This window comes from Chelmon rostratus, chromosome 24, assembly GCF_017976325.1.
Source record: "Chelmon rostratus isolate fCheRos1 chromosome 24, fCheRos1.pri, whole genome shotgun sequence".
Taxonomy (NCBI): Eukaryota; Metazoa; Chordata; class Actinopteri; order Chaetodontiformes; family Chaetodontidae; genus Chelmon; species Chelmon rostratus.
Genome location: NC_055681.1, coordinates 863935 through 881752, shown reverse-complemented (window position 1 = coordinate 881752; position 17818 = coordinate 863935). Strand labels below are relative to the sequence as shown.

The 17818-nt window shown below is 51.1% G+C and overlaps 1 protein-coding gene across 11 annotated transcripts in view; it reads right to left on the bottom strand.

Annotated features, from left to right (window-relative positions):
* Positions 1 to 730: 730 nt before the first annotated feature.
* Positions 731 to 17818, bottom strand: part of LOC121627587 (CLIP-associating protein 1-B-like) — a 33751-nt gene continuing 16663 nt past the window's right edge. For 2 of the 11 annotated variants that reach the window (XM_041966541.1, XM_041966552.1), the window contains 27 exons: positions 17245 to 17315; positions 17035 to 17094; positions 16480 to 16557; positions 16186 to 16353; positions 15139 to 15185; positions 14252 to 14452; positions 12760 to 12855; positions 12327 to 12515; positions 11599 to 11703; positions 10170 to 10267; positions 9562 to 9585; positions 8708 to 8955; positions 8566 to 8629; positions 8444 to 8446; positions 8181 to 8344; positions 7759 to 7981; positions 7492 to 7587; positions 6344 to 6496; positions 5957 to 6063; positions 4349 to 4496; positions 3750 to 3975; positions 3608 to 3661; positions 3231 to 3433; positions 3001 to 3129; positions 1581 to 1787; positions 1384 to 1500; positions 731 to 958 (listed from right to left, as the gene is read on the bottom strand). In XM_041966541.1, coding sequence (XP_041822475.1) covers positions 875 to 958; positions 1384 to 1500; positions 1581 to 1787; positions 3001 to 3129; positions 3231 to 3433; positions 3608 to 3661; positions 3750 to 3975; positions 4349 to 4496; positions 5957 to 6063; positions 6344 to 6496; positions 7492 to 7587; positions 7759 to 7981; positions 8181 to 8344; positions 8444 to 8446; positions 8566 to 8629; positions 8708 to 8955; positions 9562 to 9585; positions 10170 to 10267; positions 11599 to 11703; positions 12327 to 12515; positions 12760 to 12855; positions 14252 to 14452; positions 15139 to 15185; positions 16186 to 16353; positions 16480 to 16557; positions 17035 to 17094; positions 17245 to 17315 — 3363 coding nt within the window. In that variant the 3' untranslated portion in view covers positions 731 to 874. The remainder of the gene's footprint in view (positions 959 to 1383; positions 1501 to 1580; positions 1788 to 3000; positions 3130 to 3230; positions 3434 to 3607; positions 3662 to 3749; positions 3976 to 4348; positions 4497 to 5956; positions 6064 to 6343; positions 6497 to 7491; positions 7588 to 7758; positions 7982 to 8180; positions 8345 to 8443; positions 8447 to 8565; positions 8630 to 8707; positions 8956 to 9561; positions 9586 to 10169; positions 10268 to 11598; positions 11704 to 12326; positions 12516 to 12759; positions 12856 to 14251; positions 14453 to 15138; positions 15186 to 16185; positions 16354 to 16479; positions 16558 to 17034; positions 17095 to 17244; positions 17316 to 17818) is intronic. The other 9 variants (XM_041966544.1, XM_041966542.1, XM_041966543.1 and 6 more) reach the window with 9 other exon arrangements.

The window sequence follows — 17818 nt, the reverse complement described above, 5'->3', positions numbered from 1 at the left end:
TCAATCGGCTGATCAATCAGTTCAGATCAGCAGAAACATTCAGGACTCTCAGTTTCAGTCCAGGTAAAAAAAACTGTTCAAATCTTCATTTTGACAAACAGGAAGTGGCACTTCATTAAGTCTGTTATTGATTCTAGGTTGTTCAGTGGGAATTTAAGGTGAACATCCTCTGCTGGTCGCTGTGCAGAGACTGCAGCGCTTCACGTCATTGGCCGGCCACACGATGCTTCAGTGTGAGCTAAGACACTCCTGGATTTCACATTTCTGAAATAATCAGTGAGAGGAACAACCATCGTCTGCCGCCGGGTCAAAGGTCGACTCTTTGTTTCAAACATCTCTCAGACTGACCCCCCAGGTACGACGAGGCTCAGCTCAGGAAGGACAGACACAGGTGAGATCCACGTCCTGTCCGAGCTGCTTACATTCAATATACAACGAGTCTGATGTGTCAAAGCAGAGAAACGCCGGAGAGCCGATTAAAAACACTGATGACGTCACAGCTCTGAACTCACCTCAGGGCTTTTCTAAGTTTACGACGGTGAGATGAGGCTCTACCGTCACCTTGGATCCACTGAGGGGAAACGGCGATTTAAGGCTCATGACTGGAGTGAGAGAGAGGAGGAGGATGTCAGCGTCGCCCGCCGGGATCGCCTGACCGCCTGATCGTGGCAGCACGAGCTCCTCCAGATGACGTCAGCTTCAGGCACGGCTGCAGGAATGAAGCAGGAAGCCGCCGCTTCAGGAGGATGAGGCTCCTGCTGCACCTCCTGCAGAGAGCCTCCAGATCCTCCTGACGGACAGCGGCGGCGGCGGCGGATGGAATGGAACGGCGGAGTGCGGCGAGGGGAACTGATGAAAGCGTGTGCTGTGGCGGTTAGTAGGAGGAGATGTCGGAGGAGCTGCTGCTGTTGCTGGTGGAGGTCTGGGCCCTCTTGATGTACAGGTTCAGCAGCTTCATCTGGGGGGGGGAAACAGCAGGAGCGTTAGAGAACATCTGTCTGCTCCTTCAAGTCTCCTCTTATAAAGCGCTGTCTGAACACTTCCTACGCAGCGCTCACGTCACCGCCGCGTCGCCTCAGTGTGCTGCACAAACCTGAGGTCGGCTCATTACTGCCCCCCGGTGGTACCTGACGGCTGGTGAGAACTGCAGCTGATGATCTGCACACAGGTGATGTTCCTGTTGTGTTTACCTGAGCAGAATTCTTCAGGTGTCATGACGACGTGCTTCGTCTGACAGCAAACGCCACGCGTTTTCAAAATGAGTGATCAAACGCTTCCTACCTGACCGAGCAGGTCACATGACTCTGTTTCTACCTGGGCCCTGATTAAAGGTCTGTTAGCAAACCGACAGACTGACGGCTGAGGGACAGGAAATGAGCGCACCTTGCTGCCGGTCAGCTGAGCCAGGTAAGGCTTCAGCTCTTCTCCGATCACAGAGTAGATGGCGACGAGGCAGAAGACGCTGGCCTTCCTCACGCTGCTCTCCGTGTTGTCGTAGCCCTGCAACAACAGATGGCGTCGATGAGTGCGACGGCGGCGGCGCCGGACGGCTTTGATGACTCCTGAGTGTTAAAGCTCACCTGCAGGAGTCCAGGTATGATGTCGGACAGCAGCTGATGCAGCGGCTCTTTGGCGATGCGTTCGATGGCCCTCGTCTGCATCTTGATGGCGGCCAGGTTGATGGGGTAGTCTGCCGTCTGCACGATGGGACAGAGGACCTTGATGCACTGCTCCGGGTGGATGGAGCTCGCCAGCGTGGAGGCCGCCTCCTCCGCCGCACGCACCACCTGCAGCCAATAAGCAGAGGAGAAGAGCGCGTGACTGAGCGTCAGCAGAGCTTAGAGCTGCTCAACATCCCAGCAGCCGTTAAAAACTGATGCTCCATTTCTATGGTAACGGGAAAGAGAACTGCGGCCAATCAAATCAGTTTTTACTTTATTCTGAAAAACAATAAGAAAGGAAGATTTAAATAAAACTAATTCAGGCATTCTGAAGATTTGTTTAATGGCGAATAAGTCGGATCCAGGTTCAAAAATCATTTCGAAATTATCTCATGGAACTGGGGAGCTGTATGGGGGGAGTACAATCTATATAAAGGAAAAATGGGACAAGGAAGGAAACTTTTTTTGACATTTGGAAACATGGGAAAAACTGAATGAACAACAATGGAGGAGCACCTCAGCCCTGTCCTGGAGGGGATGAGGGTACATTCTGAAATAAAAACACTGCATGTTGGAGGTCAAATCATTATCACGTCTGTCTTCATTGCCCGATTCTTCTGAACGACTGGACAGAAACTAAAAATAATGTGGAAAAGGTGCTTAAAGTGCAAATTCCCTTTAACTTTGTCCCACTTTACCTCGGCTTGAGACCAGACTCTGTTCTGGGCTAAATAAATATATGTTCAGTATCTTGTTATCTTGCAGTGATTCATAACACTTTCATCATGGAAAAGCTCACTGTCGCTCTACGGTTAGAACAAGAGAGGTTTAATAATGTGACTTAAAAACTCATCATGTTTTATCTCTTTATGACTCATTCAGTTATTCATTGATTCTTATATCTTTAGGTAACAGAGCGCTGAGTGTGCAGAGATACCTGCGAACCTCTGTGACTCTGAAGGTCTGTAAATAAATCTGTAAACAGGTCATAATGAAAATATATGGGCGACCACTCATCCTATTTTTATTTATTTATTCATTTTTCCTCTATATCACTCTTCTATTTCATTATTTATCTATTTAATTAGTATTTCAATTAAAGATTTCTTTTATTTATTATTATTTATTTCTACTTTGACCCTTTCTCACCATTTAAATTCTGTCTCATGATTAAATTTTCCTCTGTATTTAGTAATAAGGGGCACGTTGAGGGTGAAGTTACTTCCTTCTACCTCGGGGGACGTCGGGGGTCATATCCTGATTGTTTTATTTATGAACTTTTTGTCACCTTTTGTTCTCAATAAAGATTTGAATGTAAAGAAAAAGCAGCGATGCTCACCTCCTTGTGCGAGTCTTTGTGAGCCTCCAGCGTCTTCATGATGGTGAGCTCTGCGTAGTTCTTGAAGCGAGCCGGCTGGTTCCTCAGGATCTCCTTCAGGACTCGCAGGGCCAGCGCCCGGATCGTGTGCTGAGACAGACGAGTCGGTTCAGAATGACTTTCAGAGACATTTCTACGAACGCGACGGTCACAAAGACGGATTTAAAGGGGCGGGGGGCCGGCGTCCTTACGTCTTTGTCTCCCAGCGTCTCCAGCAGCAGCAGCAGCATGGTCTTGAAGTGTTCCTCCCACACCACCTGGCTGTCCTCTCGGGCCACTTTCAGCAGCTCCAGCAGGGTCCCCCGTCGCTCCTCGGGGCCCCGATCCCCCGTCTGGCCCTGGGAGAGCTCCTTCAGCAGCCCCCCGACCAGCTCCAGCTGCTCCGCAGGACCCGCTGCAGGAGGAAACAAACCGACGTGAACTCGTTAATCTTTAGATTCTGATCCCTGCTGTCGCGTGATTTCAGGTTTCTATTGGATGGTCTGTCACAGGATGAGGCTCGGTCATGTGATATCTGGTCATGTGATACTTTACTGATCTCAGTGGAAAGGACTCGGCCGTGTTTTACCTGGGAAGCTTTTGGGGTTCGTGATCTTGTTTTCGACACTTTCTTGTCGGCAGCCTGCGATGAAAACGTTTCAGTTTGAATACGCGGCGTGAAAAAACGGAAACACCGTGACAAACTCATTCGAAAGTGACGGCGGCCTCACCGTCTCGCAGCTGCTCCACGGCGTCCTCGTACAGCGCCTCCTTCAGGGCGGCTTTGTCCAGCGCGCTGATGCTGTCGCTGTAGTTGTACGGGTTGTAGTCTCTGAAGCGCGGGCCGGCGAAGGAGCGCGGCGAAGGCGTGTTCAGCAGCGACGTCTTGTTGTCCAGGGCTGTGCGACCTCCACCCACCAGGTCAGCGCCGGAGTCTGAGGACGCCGCGACTCCGGACTGCGGAAGGACATCGACATCGACATCATCGACATCATCATCATCATCATCATCGACAGTTGAAAACAGATGATGTCATCGTGCTAACTGCTAACACATGAGCACAGGAGCAGCTTGAGAAGCTTCAGCTCGCCTCACACACAGCAGAGACACTGAATGATTGGTCGGACTCATTCATTGATTATTGATCATTTTGATCATCACTTCACTGTTTTTCAGCGAGGATGAACAAATTTTCTGGTTTCAGCTTCTCAAATGTGAATGAATTAAAGTTTTGGGGGTTTTGGACTGTTGAAGACACCCTCCACAGATCAGCTGATCATAAACATGAATACAGTGATGATGGACGGACTCAGGCCGTCTCCCTCCTCACCATGCCGTCCCTCTTGCCGTCTCGTCTCAGCGGCTCCATCAGGTCTTCTTGGCTGCGGAAGCTGAAGTTCTGGATGGCCTCGGTGACCCCCCGCAGAGAGCTGTAGATCTCGTCCGAGTTCAGGTTCTCGCTGTCGTACTCCAGCGTGCTGCGGCGAGGGACAAACGGGCTGGTTAGCGAGAAAACGGTCAGGGGAGAGCCGGCTCTGCGGGGGCGGGTCGCGGCTCTTTGTGACCCTGGAGAATGTTGGACAATAACTGGGACAAGCCTGACATAAAGCACCTGAGACGCTGTGATGATCCAAGACTACTTCAGATAGTGGGTTTGGGCATGAAATGGTCCTGGATCAGCACTGCCTTTGTTTAAAGCTGAATAATGATCGAGGACGCTTTCCTAGACATGGACCCAACACAGCCCTCACCGACTGATGTACTTTTCATTTCTTGGTCTCAGTTTTAAAAAAAAGCCAAGACGGATTTATATTCATACTTTCCAAAGCAACAGCGGGAGGAGGATCACAGGCCTGAAACACGACATCACAAGACATTTAGTCCATGACTAGGAAACAGGCAGCACTGTGGGGTCGGGGTCTGAGCCGTGCATGCCCACAAACTGACGCAGGTGGAGACAAACAGGCGAGTCAAGCACAGAGACGGCGGCGACGCGCTTCCTCACCTGAGAGCTTTCAGACAACAAAGTGAAAGAGGAAGCGAACGAATGGACGGTGAGGGACGAGCGGCTGCAGCGAGGACGGATGAGGCTGTTCGAGGGGCTTCACAGCACGATCGGAAAAGCTTCAACCTCAATTTATACTTTGACAAACACACGATTACAAACATGCTGAATGTTTAACTTTATTTAAAAATACATCACATTTATTTCACGTTACAGAAATAAATGTGACAATTAAACATGTTTTTTAATTTAGGTCGCATCACTGAGCTCTACTGTGAAACCCATAACAGAGAGGAGGAGGAGGAGGAGGAGGAGGAGAGGGGTGGGGTTACCTGGGTGAGAAAGCTCGCCGCACTGCCTTGAGGGAGGAGTGGGCAGTGGGTGGAGGAAGAGGGGCGGGGAAGGGTGGAGGAGGGAACTTGGAGAGCCCGTCTGCGCTCCAACCCCACAGCCGACTGCGACCAGCCGGAGGAAGAGGAGGAGAGGGAGGGGAGGAAGAGGAGGAGAGCAGCCCAGAGAGAAGACAGAGATGTGAGAAAAGTGGGAGGAAGGAGAAGCAGTGTTCTCAGTCAGTGTTAGTCCAGAAGGGTGGAGCAGAACTTTGAGATGGAGCTGGAGTCTGACTGAAAACCATCTACAGTCATCTTTAAGCATCTGTGAAGGTTTCACACCTGACATCACCTGAAATAAAGACAGGAAGTGACTGCTGCTGCGGTTTAATGAAAACTGTCACTGAGCGCCACGTGTGCAGAGGTCAGGATGAAGGTGTGCAGAGGTCAGAGGTCAGGGTGAAGGTGTGCAGAGGTCAGAGGTCAGGGTGAAGGTGTGCAGAGGTCAGTCTGAAGGTGTGCAGAGGTCAGAGGTCAGGGTGAAGGTGTGCAGAGGTCAGAGTGAAGGTGTGCAGAGGTCAGGGTGAAGTCTTGGGAGCATCACCTGGGAGAGAGGCCTCCATGGGAGCAGTTGGTGGGGGAGGTCAGGGGGCTGCTGCGGCTGCTGGGCTGCCGTGGAGGCGTCCGACCTGCAGAGTTACTGGGAGGTGCCTGAAAATGGAGAAAACACACAACTGGTGTCAGTGGAAATCAGCTCTGCACTGTGATCACTGAAAGCAGGAAGTGAAAGTTTAATTATTTGATTCATTTCTGTGTTTCCTGTAAAAAGTCGGCATTAAAATGTCAGAAATGAAATCTGAAAGTGTGAACCAGAACAGTTCAGACTGAGTAGAATATATTCAGTACACCTGAGGCCGAGGACAGGAAACACATCTTTACACTCCTGATCCCTTCCTGTGAAGCTGAGTCTGTGTGTGTGTGTGTGTGTTACCATGCCGACGCCGCTGCTGGCGCTGGCGCTCCTCAGGTGGTTGTGCAGCAGCTTGGTGGTCCCGTCCTGGAAGGTTTTAGGCAGAGCGCCCAGCAGCATGGTGAACTCTGGTGTGTTGAGCTCAAACAGGGCGATCAGCACCACCTGGGCTGCCTGAACGCACACACGCACGCACGCACGCACGCACGCACGCACGCACGCACGCACGCACGCACACGCACACACACACACACACACACACACACGTTAATCAGAGCTAACGCTAATTTCACTGAACTGATGAAACTCGGTTACAGGAAACGCGTCTGTGCACAAAAACCCACAGATACACTTTTGTTTCTCCAGACAAGACGTCGACTCTGAAAGGACCAGCGAAGTTTCAAGCACTTTTCAAGCACTTTCAAGGAACCTTAGCCAAAAATATCCAGACTCTGAAAGCCTTTATCATCACATCAGAACTGCTGCTATCAATTAAACTGTGACTATTAAAGATTACTAGCTATTCATGCATACTGTCACGTGTTCAAATGACCTTTGATTGGATGTTTTGATCAGGATTATTGATCAAATTCTAAAACCACGATACAACAAATATAACAAGATTCATTTCAAAAATGTAAATATTTCCTGTTCTCATGAGCGACTGCAGAAACACAGCAGATTATGTTGGAAATCAAACACTTTTGAATTCAGGTATACTCCTGCACGAGAGGATAAATCCCTGTTTAAAGCACTCATTTTTAGAAAGAGGAGAAGGAGCGCCACCTGAAGGTAAATATGAGAGTAAGCGACATGTGAAGAAGCACATTTGTTGCAGTGAACATGCAGCACGTCTGTTCAAATCCAATCAAAACGCCGGAGCGAGCGTTTCCGCTTCTCGTCTTCTTCGAGGTCATTTCAGCGTACGGAGGGTTAACAGAAGAAGAAACGCCTGTTTCTGATGTTAGGTCAGCTGGTAAAGTTAGTCCCAGAGCTCAAACTGCACTCATGCACAAGATTAACCTTCCCACCAAACAGAACCGCAACCCGACCGGAAAGCTGCAGTCGGGGCGGTTAGTGCTGAGAGGACGGGTCCAGGTCTGCAGTGTGAGTGTTTCAGGTTAGAGGAGCTCACACGCTCTGCTCATGCTGCTCGGTGGAGCTTCTACCTGCTTGCACCGCTCCTCCAGGTTGCCCTCTCCAGGCAGAGAGGCCACGGTGCTGGGTCGGCCTGAGAAATCCTCCCCTGCCCAGTTATGAAGGGTCTGGGGGCGTGGTGGCCGGGAAACGGCGATTGGACAAAAACAAACAAACAAAAAAAAAATCAAGACGTGAAAACAAACGAAACAAACAACGGAGCGCTACGATGAAACTGAGAGAAAAGCTGTCCTCTGAGGGAAGATGGAGGTGGAGACTCCACACCGCCGCCCTCCTACCTTGCGGACGTCGGAGCTCTTGGGCTCGGTGGTCCAGGTGATGACGCGCGAGACGGCGAGGCGAGTCTCGCTGGAGTTGACGAAGTCGGCCGGGTCCATCTGGCGGGCCAGCGCCTCGATGTAGCGCAGGATGGCCACCTTCACCTTCAGGTTGGGCGTCTGCGTCTGATCCACGATGAACCGCATCAGGATGTTGAACTGCTGTTCGTACGGGAAGGACTCTCTGCAGAGGGACAGGAAGCACCGATGACACGTGAAATGACCTTCAATCGTCTCTGACACAGTAAAGCTGTGATTCAGAGGTTACTCATCACTCAGCGTGCACTGTGCAAATGCTGGTGCAGGAAGTCTAAAAAGACATTCTAGGACTCGAAGTATGTTTTCTGTTCTTTTGGTGGTTGGATGGAAAGATTTAGGCCCACCTGGTGACGTCCAGGGCCTTCTGGACTTTGGCCTGGACGGAGCCCAGCAGGTCGGCCCCCATCTTCTTCAGCAGCTGAGTGAGCAGCACGAAGAGCCAGTCCTGCAGGTCGTCCCTGTGCAGCGTGATGAAGTCCACCAGAGTCTCCAGGAACATGCTGAAGACCTGAAGAGGAGGAAGAAACAGGAGGGAAAGGTCACACTCTTCATCGCGTTGGTCTCACAGTGCTGCTGAAGTCTGACCCGACAGACACTGAACACTTACTCTCTGGTGTTTGTTAGAGTCCGCCGCGAGCAGCGAGGAGGCATGCAACAAAAAACACACGCTGTTAGTTCGTCCCGCAGTTAGTTCAGACATGTGACGATGAGCCGATCTGTGAAGCTCACCTTGCTGTGGGGGTCTGCAAACATCCTGGTGAAGATCTCACAAAGCCTCTTCAGCTCCACGCGGCTGGTGGAGAAGACAAGCAGCGGAGAGTTAGCGCGTGAAACCGGACGTGAAGTCAACGGGAGGCTGACTCTGACCCACCTGAGCATCCTCTGGCTCTTGAGCAGGTTCTGCAGTCCCAGCAGTCCCTCCTTCCTCTCAGACCAGTTGGCGCTGGCGCAGTGGTTCAGGACCTCGGCCACGTCCTCCGTCTGACGCAGGTAGTGCGGCGCCGCGCCGCCGTTGCGCGAGCTGTAGGAGCGCTCGGAGCAGGCGCTGGAGGCGTCGCTGTTGGCGTCGTCGTCCGAGTACATTCCCGGAGACTCGAAGCGGCGCCTCGCCGGCCTCCGCTGAGCGAGGGGGGAGACGACAGCGTTTAGAGGCGGGACTGAGCGGTAAAGCAGCAGCACGGCTTCTCGCCGTCATGCCGTCAGACGTGATCTGAGAGGCTCTAACATGCAGCTACGTCACAGCCATGCAGGTTTCTGACCAGGTGAGGTGGATGACATTACTTCATGCTGACTGTCTAACATGATGAGACGTCTACCAAACCAGACTGAGAGAACTACGACAGGACGTCACGTCAGGCCTCGTGTCCACACAGTCTTTTTTTAATGAGGCGGGAGCGAGTCCTGCACCCAGCTTCTGTTTCCACATCACTGTCGCTCCTTTTCAGGTCAACAATCACATATCAGACGAGGCGGGACTCCTCACCTGCACCCTGAGAGGCTTGTTCTGGCCACGGCTGACTATCCTGAGCTCTACGTGTCAGACAGAAGCCAGGGCAGAGACAGGAAAGCTTGCTGTTAGCTCCCCCCCAGAGAAACAAAACCACTGCGTGGACACGAGGCCTGAGCGAACGATTAGACGGACGGTCCTGGAAACATTCAAACACAGCCTCAGCGTTTAAAGCTCATGCTCTGCATGCAGTGACAGAAAGGGTCAACTCTTTGTACCTTACTCCTCGAGTCTCCTAAGAGCTGAAATACACAAAGTCCAGGAAGACAGAGGACAAAGGACATTACTGCAGGACTGGACGAGTGCTGACAACGTCAACAAATCCTTCATTTTTGTTCAGTCAGCTGTTATTCCAGATTTCTCTTCAACAAATCCCATAAAAAGAAAAAAGTTTGTACCTCCTGACTTCCTGTCTGTGCTCTCCGCTCAAAGCTCATTGGTTCCTCATGAAGACGGAAATCTTTAAAAACGCCTCACCTTTAATTTCCTCAAACAGCTGCTCAGCGCAGTTTATTTGGGACTATTTTCAGCGGCGGATGAATCCACGTTTGGTGCTGTAGTGTGTGTGTGTGTGTGTGTGTGTGTATGTGTGTGGAGGAACGTGTGTGAGGCTCACTGATGTGTGTTAATGCAGCTGAGAGGAAGAAGACCCCCACACACAGTGTGTGTTGGTGGATTCATTCAGTCTTTTTATGGGATGTGCTGACTGGAAACACAGAACATCACCAGACTTGTTTCTGTCTGCTTGTCAGCAGCTTGAGACGCTGACCAGCTTCACACATGCAGCCGTATAACACGCAGGCTATAAAACACGTGCTCCTCTTACCAGAGCGTCAGCGACAGCAGCCTCCACGTCGGTGCCGGTGTTCAGGATCCTCATGGCGTTGACGGACGCCGAGATCCGAGCCTGATGGGACAGTCGGTCTGGAAACAGGAGGTCAAAGTGAAGGCGGGTGTCAGAGGACCGCACTTCACACACTTCACTCTTCTCTTTCAAACAGGAACCTTTACTTGTTGTCACACTGATTCGTTATTTAAAGGAAATCAGATTTAGGAGTGACGAGTGTCGTGGTCCTGTTTTTTGAGGATTCTGGGACCAGAACCAGTTCAGTTTAGGTTGGGCTCTGTTTCAACAATTCATATCATTGAGCATTTATCGTAGTATTAGACATATTTTCCAATTGATAGCATCCAAAAACACAATTGAATTCTCATTGGGGGCGACTCTATGTGAGACCCAACCCAAAGCAAAGAGCAGAGAGCAGCCGGCACAACCTTCAATCAGCCATAAATAATAATAATCAATGCAAACTGAAACAGCATGAAAGAACACAAAGATGTACAGACAATCAGCTGCGCTTCTCCAAAAATAACAATCACAGCGAATCAAATAATCGACATGAAGCTGCAAAACTAAAATAAAAGAAGCAGAACTGCGTTTGACTTTCTGACCACGGACTCCGTCTGCAGCTGTCAATCAGAAAACCACCACAGCAACGTGCAGCATCAGGCTGATGGTTGGATCAAAGAATGGCTTCACGTGAACCAAAGTGGGAAAGTTGTCGTGTCGGCCTGGTGGAACTGAACTCTGAAAACTCCTGCAGCTGGAGATCTTTTGTTGGGCTACAGGCAGCAGCTACGTTACAAGCTAATGATTGACGGGACTGAAACACGAGAAGACTTTTAATTTGAAACAGCTGCAGGAAGTGATGGAGGCTCAGATAAACCGGTTATTTCCCACTCTGTCCACTGGAGACCGCGGCCATGCAGGGACAAGCTTCGCGCTGCAGGACGACTCAGCCGGCCGTCAGTGACACGACAACGTCTGCAGGTAACGTTTGGTCCGGCTGACCGATGGTCACCTGAGTAGCAGTCTGCGGAGGACAAGGCGCTGGTCGAACGGGAGTGTCGACGAGTCGCTGGAGGAGGACGCAAAGTTAGAGGAGACCAGGAGATCACACGGCTACCGCTACAGACACACTGACTGATGATCAACGCACACGTTTATCAAAACTACGATGATGCACAAACTTGATTAGTACGACAGAAGAGATGTTTAAATCCAGAGCGTGCAAAGAATCAGCAGAAGAAGAAGAGAGGAGGGGAAGAGGCTGATCAACACAAAGATGGCTGCCACGACTCCTCACTGCAGGTCTCACAACGTGCGTCCCACAGGATGGACAAAGCTGCGTTCTGCTGCCCTGTATGAGTGCAAAGGAAGGGGGTTTGGGGGGGGTCTTCAGGAGCATACTCACCCAGGGGGGAGAAACCCCTGGCGGGGCTGGTGTCGCGGCTGCTCTCGCGACTGGTTTCGCGGCTGCAGCCCTGACTCATGCTCGGCCGGGGGATTCTGCTGCGGGCTAGAGGGGCACGGCAGGCAGAGAGACAGAGAGACAGACGGACAGACAGACAGACAGACAGACAGACAGACAGACAGCAGCGCAGGGGGAGAGTTTAGCTCGGAGCACATTCAGCCCCACACTGACACACCTGAAGCTCTGCAGAGGAGGTTAGTCAGGCAGGAGAGAAACAGCGTCAGACTCAGGGAGGTGCAGCTACAGTATTATTAGTATGAGAGGAGACGATCAGGAACCAGGTCTGGACGAGTCACTCTGATCCAAACAAACTCTGATTTCACCTTCAGCTTTACTGCCTCTTAAAACCTCGGTTTCAGGACGACACTGACTGAGTCTGAGTTTAACTTCTGAATCAACATCAAATCAACATCTGCTCCTGAAACTGAATGATGTAATAACCCGGAGCTTGAACTATTGTGGCTGTCAGTCGACACTCGGGGCGGTTGGGTGGGTGGTCCACTGATCTCAGGGCTCCGCCTCCTCCTCTGAACATGTGGGTCAGACCAGGTCCCTGGAACAGAAGCTTTCAGCTGCTTCGGCTGAAGGTTTTTGTTGTTTCCCTGATTCACTTCAGCGCTCTTGACGCACAGAAGACGTTTTAAAGACCCGTTCTTCAGCCTCCTTACCTGTGCTGGACCTGGTGGGGCTGGTCTCCCGGCTGCAGCCTTGGCTGCGGTGACCTCGGGGTCGGCTCTTGTCGGTCGGGCCGGCGGAGGGGCTGCCGGCGGCGGCGGCGGCGGCGCCCATGGTCGGCCTCGGGATCCTGCCGTAGGTGGAGCTCAGCAGCCTGCCGGGAGAACCTGAGCGACTGCCGGCTGGAGCACAGAAGAAGGATTTTAGTGAATGTAAAGTGATCTGGACCATCTCTGTGATTAATTTATAGACATCTGCTCATTTATATTTGGGGGGTTAAAAAGTGTATTTTGTTATCAGCACGGAAACTCAAGTATCGGTCACATGACAGGTCACGTGACGTGTCGTCAAACCCCCAAACATGTCAGCGTTGTGGTGTATTTGGCGTTTGGTGTGATGATGATGAGAAAAACAGAAGCTCCTCACGCTGAGACTGCGAGACGACCTTCCCTCGGCTTCTTCCACGGGTGTCCGTCACAGAGGGACCGCTTCCCGAACTCGTTCTTCTGGTCCGGACTCGACCTGGACGAGGGCGAGGGACGGAGTTAAATCACACTCAGCATGAGGGCTGAAGCTGCTTTTCATGTTGTGTGTCGTGCAAATTAAAACTGGAGGGACATGTGACAGAAGAGATGAAACAGGAAACAGTGAGACATGGAAAGACACACGTCCCTCAATCCTGAGACTCATTTTCATTAAAACTAAATCTGGAACTGAAGAAGTCACATGACTCACAAACACATCAGTTTCAATCCTGACTCCAGGAAGACTTGTTTCTTTAATTCAGAGCGTTTTTATATATACTTTCAGTTCAGGAAGTTAGAAACACTTAAAGCACGGCCCCTGAGCATTCCAGGCTCTGATTGGTTGGGAGAGCAGCAGCAACAGGTGAACAGCTCCTCAGTCAGAGCAGCACCAGCTCACCTTCCAACACGTCTGATGTCAGTGGGAGCAAACAGGAGGTTTTTTTTTACTTTGACTGACAGACGGACGGACGAGATGAACATTAACGTGCAGGTGGACAGAAACGCACCAGACGACAGGGAGAGAAAAACCAGGTCCGCCACATGAACCAGCATCCGACCGCAGTCAACAGCTGACTGACAACAACAACAACAACAACAACAACAACAACAACAAGAGCTACGAGTGTCATCAGCAGGAAATGACGAGAAAATGATGAGAACTGACAGCAGCCGCACTCTGGCCGACCGCCACGGTTTCACAGACTGACGGGACGGTGTCATGCAGAGATCCATCACAGACGAGCACCACGACAGTACTGATGGGGGTAAAACACACACCGAGGAGGTGCAGAGGAGCACCACTCCCCTGTCCACACACACACACACACACACACACACACACAGCTTACCGTCTGCGTTAACAGACCACGAGCCGTCTGACGGGGGGGCGAGCCCAGGAGAGACACAACAAGGGTCAGGGGTCAAGAGGTTAACAGCACGGATACAGCACATTCGACCGTGAGCGTGTCATGTGATCAGATCGACACCCAAAACCGGCCTGTTCAGAGAGAGAAGCGCTTCGACGGCGTCACGTGTCCAACGCGCGAATCATCAATACGATTCTGAAGACCTGCTGTCGGCCACACGACAACACGAGGAGTCAAACAGTCACGCTCCTCAGCAACAGACGGAACAGGAAGCAGAGCAGAGGTTTCAGCTCCTCGTTGAGTTCTGATCAACTCGCTCCATCGTAAATACTGACGGACGTAAATACTGAGCTCGCTGCGTTTAAACGTCACAGTTCAGCTAAATGAATATGACAAACAAAAAGATATGAAGGCTTCAGATGATGCCTGAGCTCACGGTGTAAGGTGCAAGCTTTAAGCTGACGGCTGTTGATGGAAACGCAGCTTTGATGGTTTACAGCGGGGCAGGAAAACGCGTCTTCTTACCCAGTGAGGCGTAGGATCCAGGAGGAAGGGCCGAGGCCGAACTGAAGGGCGAAGCCGCCGCCGCCGCCGCAGAGGGCACGGCGGGCATCCTGGTGCGGGCCGTGGCGGTGGCGGCCGCGTTGACGTCCACGTCGCTGCGAGAGCGCTGGAGGGAGCCCGGAGACGAGGCGGCGGCCGGCGTCCTGGAGTGGGCGGCTTTGGCTGGAGGAGGTCAGACAGAGGATCAGTGGCTCCGCTATGAACTGCTGAACACATCACATCTCACCGCCAACCTCACGAAGGACACTTTCTATCACCTGGTGGGTTCACATTTTTAACCTGAATACTCAGACTGTGATGGTCGTGGATCAGGGCGCTGTTTGGAGCAGCGTGAGCTCCATCAATAAATTGGCCGCTCCAATAAAAATCCAGATTTTAACCTCGTTAACGTGTTCACCGTGTTTTTTATTTGCTCTAAGACATGGTGTGAGCAGAATAAGCAGTGAACACCATGTCTGAGCATCTCTATCTGCATCGGACCAACCACAGTCCGACAAACACGGATTCAGACGGTTTGAGTTTCATACGCGGAGCTACAGTGAAACGAGGGCTTCCAGAGGTCAGAGGAGCCTCGAATCGCTATTTGACAAGCTCAGTTTCACTGTTTTCAGGACCAGTTCCGCAGCCTTTTCCCACCAAACCGAAGCTGGACGCTGCTGCAGCGAGAGCAGGCCAACGTGTCGGTTACTGCGTTATGATAATGTTAGCAAACGTTAGCCTGCTAAGTCACACGGTGATTCATGCCAGACGCTGAGGGGACAGTATTATCTAGTCGATGCTGAAGACAGTTCCAGCAAACGCTCCTCAGATCAGTTAGATGAAGTGAAGAACAAAGGGGCGGCTCTTACATCTTGTTGTGCTGCTTCCAAAGGTGTTTTTTACAGACAGGGGTCGACTGTGGAGACAAAAACAGCAGAGAAGAACATCTGTAAACCATCAGCGGTCGAAGGAAACGACAAAGATCTGGTTCATAACTTGACAGATAAGGACTAGAAATAACGAGCGTCGCTAAAATGTGAGAAATCCACCGTTAAAACTCCAAGGAACAGAAAAAGAGGCAGCATGTCCTCTGCTAGTGGAAATCAAATCACACGAACACTTTAAATATATGTTCCACAGGCTCCACTGAACGACACACTGATCTGACAGGACACTCGCCATGTTTCCATCACACTGTCTCATGAATTTTAACTGAATTTCAAGAAAATCTGCAAAAAACAAACAAACAAATGCTTGTTTCCATCCACCACCGCTTTGTGATTGTCATGTGATTCATCGACATGAACAGCAGGTGGCGCCAACTCTACAGTCAGAGAACCATCATACCGCTGCAGAGGGAGAAGAGGTCGGGCATGAAACGGTGAAAATAAAACAGAAAACATGGCGGAAATATTTCAGTTTGGTTCATGTGCTGATGAGGAAGAGGAAGATCCATCAGGTCTGTGAGGAGATCTTCCTCCTCTTCATCTTGTTTCAAGAAGAAACAGCTGATCAGTTAAATGTTATTGTCTCACTCTTCTAAATTTAATCTATTTTTTCTGATGTGCATAAAAATACGTTAGTGGAAACAACGAGCAGGTAACATTAGTGTTTCCACATCACCGTCCTGTTGGAGCAGACTCTCACAAACCAGTTCCAGACCTGACTCAGAGTATTTATAATAATAAATAAAGTGCCACATGTCACATCAGAGACCGATGAATCAGTCTGTGACTCGAACAACAGGTCTAGAAACAGTCCGCCTCATTTCTACCTCTGACAGCATCAAAGCGCTCTCACGCCTTCGCTGGGAGGGATCTGGAGTCCAGATCCAGTCAGGATCAGGACGCCTCAGAGTAAAACCCTTCTAATGTTTCTCAATCAGTAAATCGATGAGAGAGGAGGAAGCGTCTCACTTGAGGCTCTCCTGAGAGGACGAGGAGGAGCGATCCGAGGCGGGCAGCGACATCAGGCTGTCTCCGCTCCTCAGGTGAGCCTGCAGCGCTTTCTGATAGGACGACTCCAGGCCCTGGAACAGCTGCTCCGCCTCCCGACGGAAGTGCCCGTGGAAGCTCCAGTAACACCTGCAACGGCAAGCCAGAGGAAGGAAACCGACCATCAGGACGTCAGTGAGCGGCGGCTGCGAGAGATTCAGAACGCCGCTCAGTTTAACGGGCTCACATGACGTAAAACCGACAGGTGGGACTTACTTTCTGGCCACAGAGCGAGCCTCGGCGTCCGCATCATGGATCCCTTTCTTTATAGTCTCCATTAAAACTGCTCCATGTCTGCGAGGGGGAAGGAGGAGGGAGATGGTTCAACAGAGGTGTGCACCATGTGACCACAGACCCTTTGAAAACATGACGGAGCTGAATTTAGAAACTTTCTTTCTGTCAACTGACTTTGCGGTTTCTCACTGGCTGATGATGCCGGATTGATTTTATGGAAACTGATGTTGCCTGATTTGTGCCCGGCTGATATTTGGGATCAGAGTCAGTCACCGACTGGCTGATCGATGAGAACCAGAGCGCTCCCCTCGGCGGGGGGGGGGGGGGGGGGGGGGGGGGGGGTCGGCTCGGGTTGCTCCCCGGCGGCGGTGCCGGGAAGCCGCCGGGCGGAAACACAATGAGGCTTTTGGAGGCAGACAGAGATCCCCCTGGCATCGCCATGGAAACCGCTGACACGGACCTCGGTGTCACGTTTCCTGAAGGGAGCGTGTGGTTCTTTGAGCCAATCACAAGCCAGAAAAAAAACCATTTCCTCACCTCTCCAGAGAGCTCGTCTGCCACTCCTGCAGCAGCAGCTCCAAGAACTCAAAGCAGCGCCTGCACAAGAGAGGAAGAAGAAGAGGAAGAGGAGCATGACAATCTGACAAACACATATTACAACAATTTTCAAACATGACTCTGACTTACAAAAATCAAACAGAAATAACAGTGAGCACAGTGAAGCGGGTAAATCGGTGGATAAATCACCTTCTGACAGCCACAGACTTGGACGTACAGCTGCTGGTGATGATGGGGATGAGGCGTGGGAAGTGTGTGTGCTGCAAAACACAAGAAACAACGTTCAGAGAGAAAAACCTTCTTATTCCTCACGATAACAACAGTCTGTTCTTCACGACGTGAAATGTGATTCGCAGGATCAAATCACATGTGTGAAATGCTGCCAGTTGGACCATGATTAGGAATCATAAGGTGGGGGTGTGGCCAGCTAGAGTCTCTCTTTGGGACCGTGCGGTCTGTTCAGGTGAGTTTGTGTTGTCAGATACAGAGTTGGCTTGTTTTGTTCTTTTTTGGTTGTGTTCCTGTTTTGTTTGTTAAAAGAGGCTGTTAAATCTAGTCTGTGGATTAGGCCTCCGCCTTCAGCACCCTCTAAACTTTCTACCCCCTACCCGAACCAGGGTTTGTATTCCCACCCCGCATTAATTGGTGCAGTTGGTGAGAGGCAGGGGTAGATGATGATAGTGTGGCAACTGGCAGTTACATGTGGCATCTAGGCCTGTGGTAGCATTGTAGCAGCTAACAATAGCTAAAGCGGTGGTAGTAT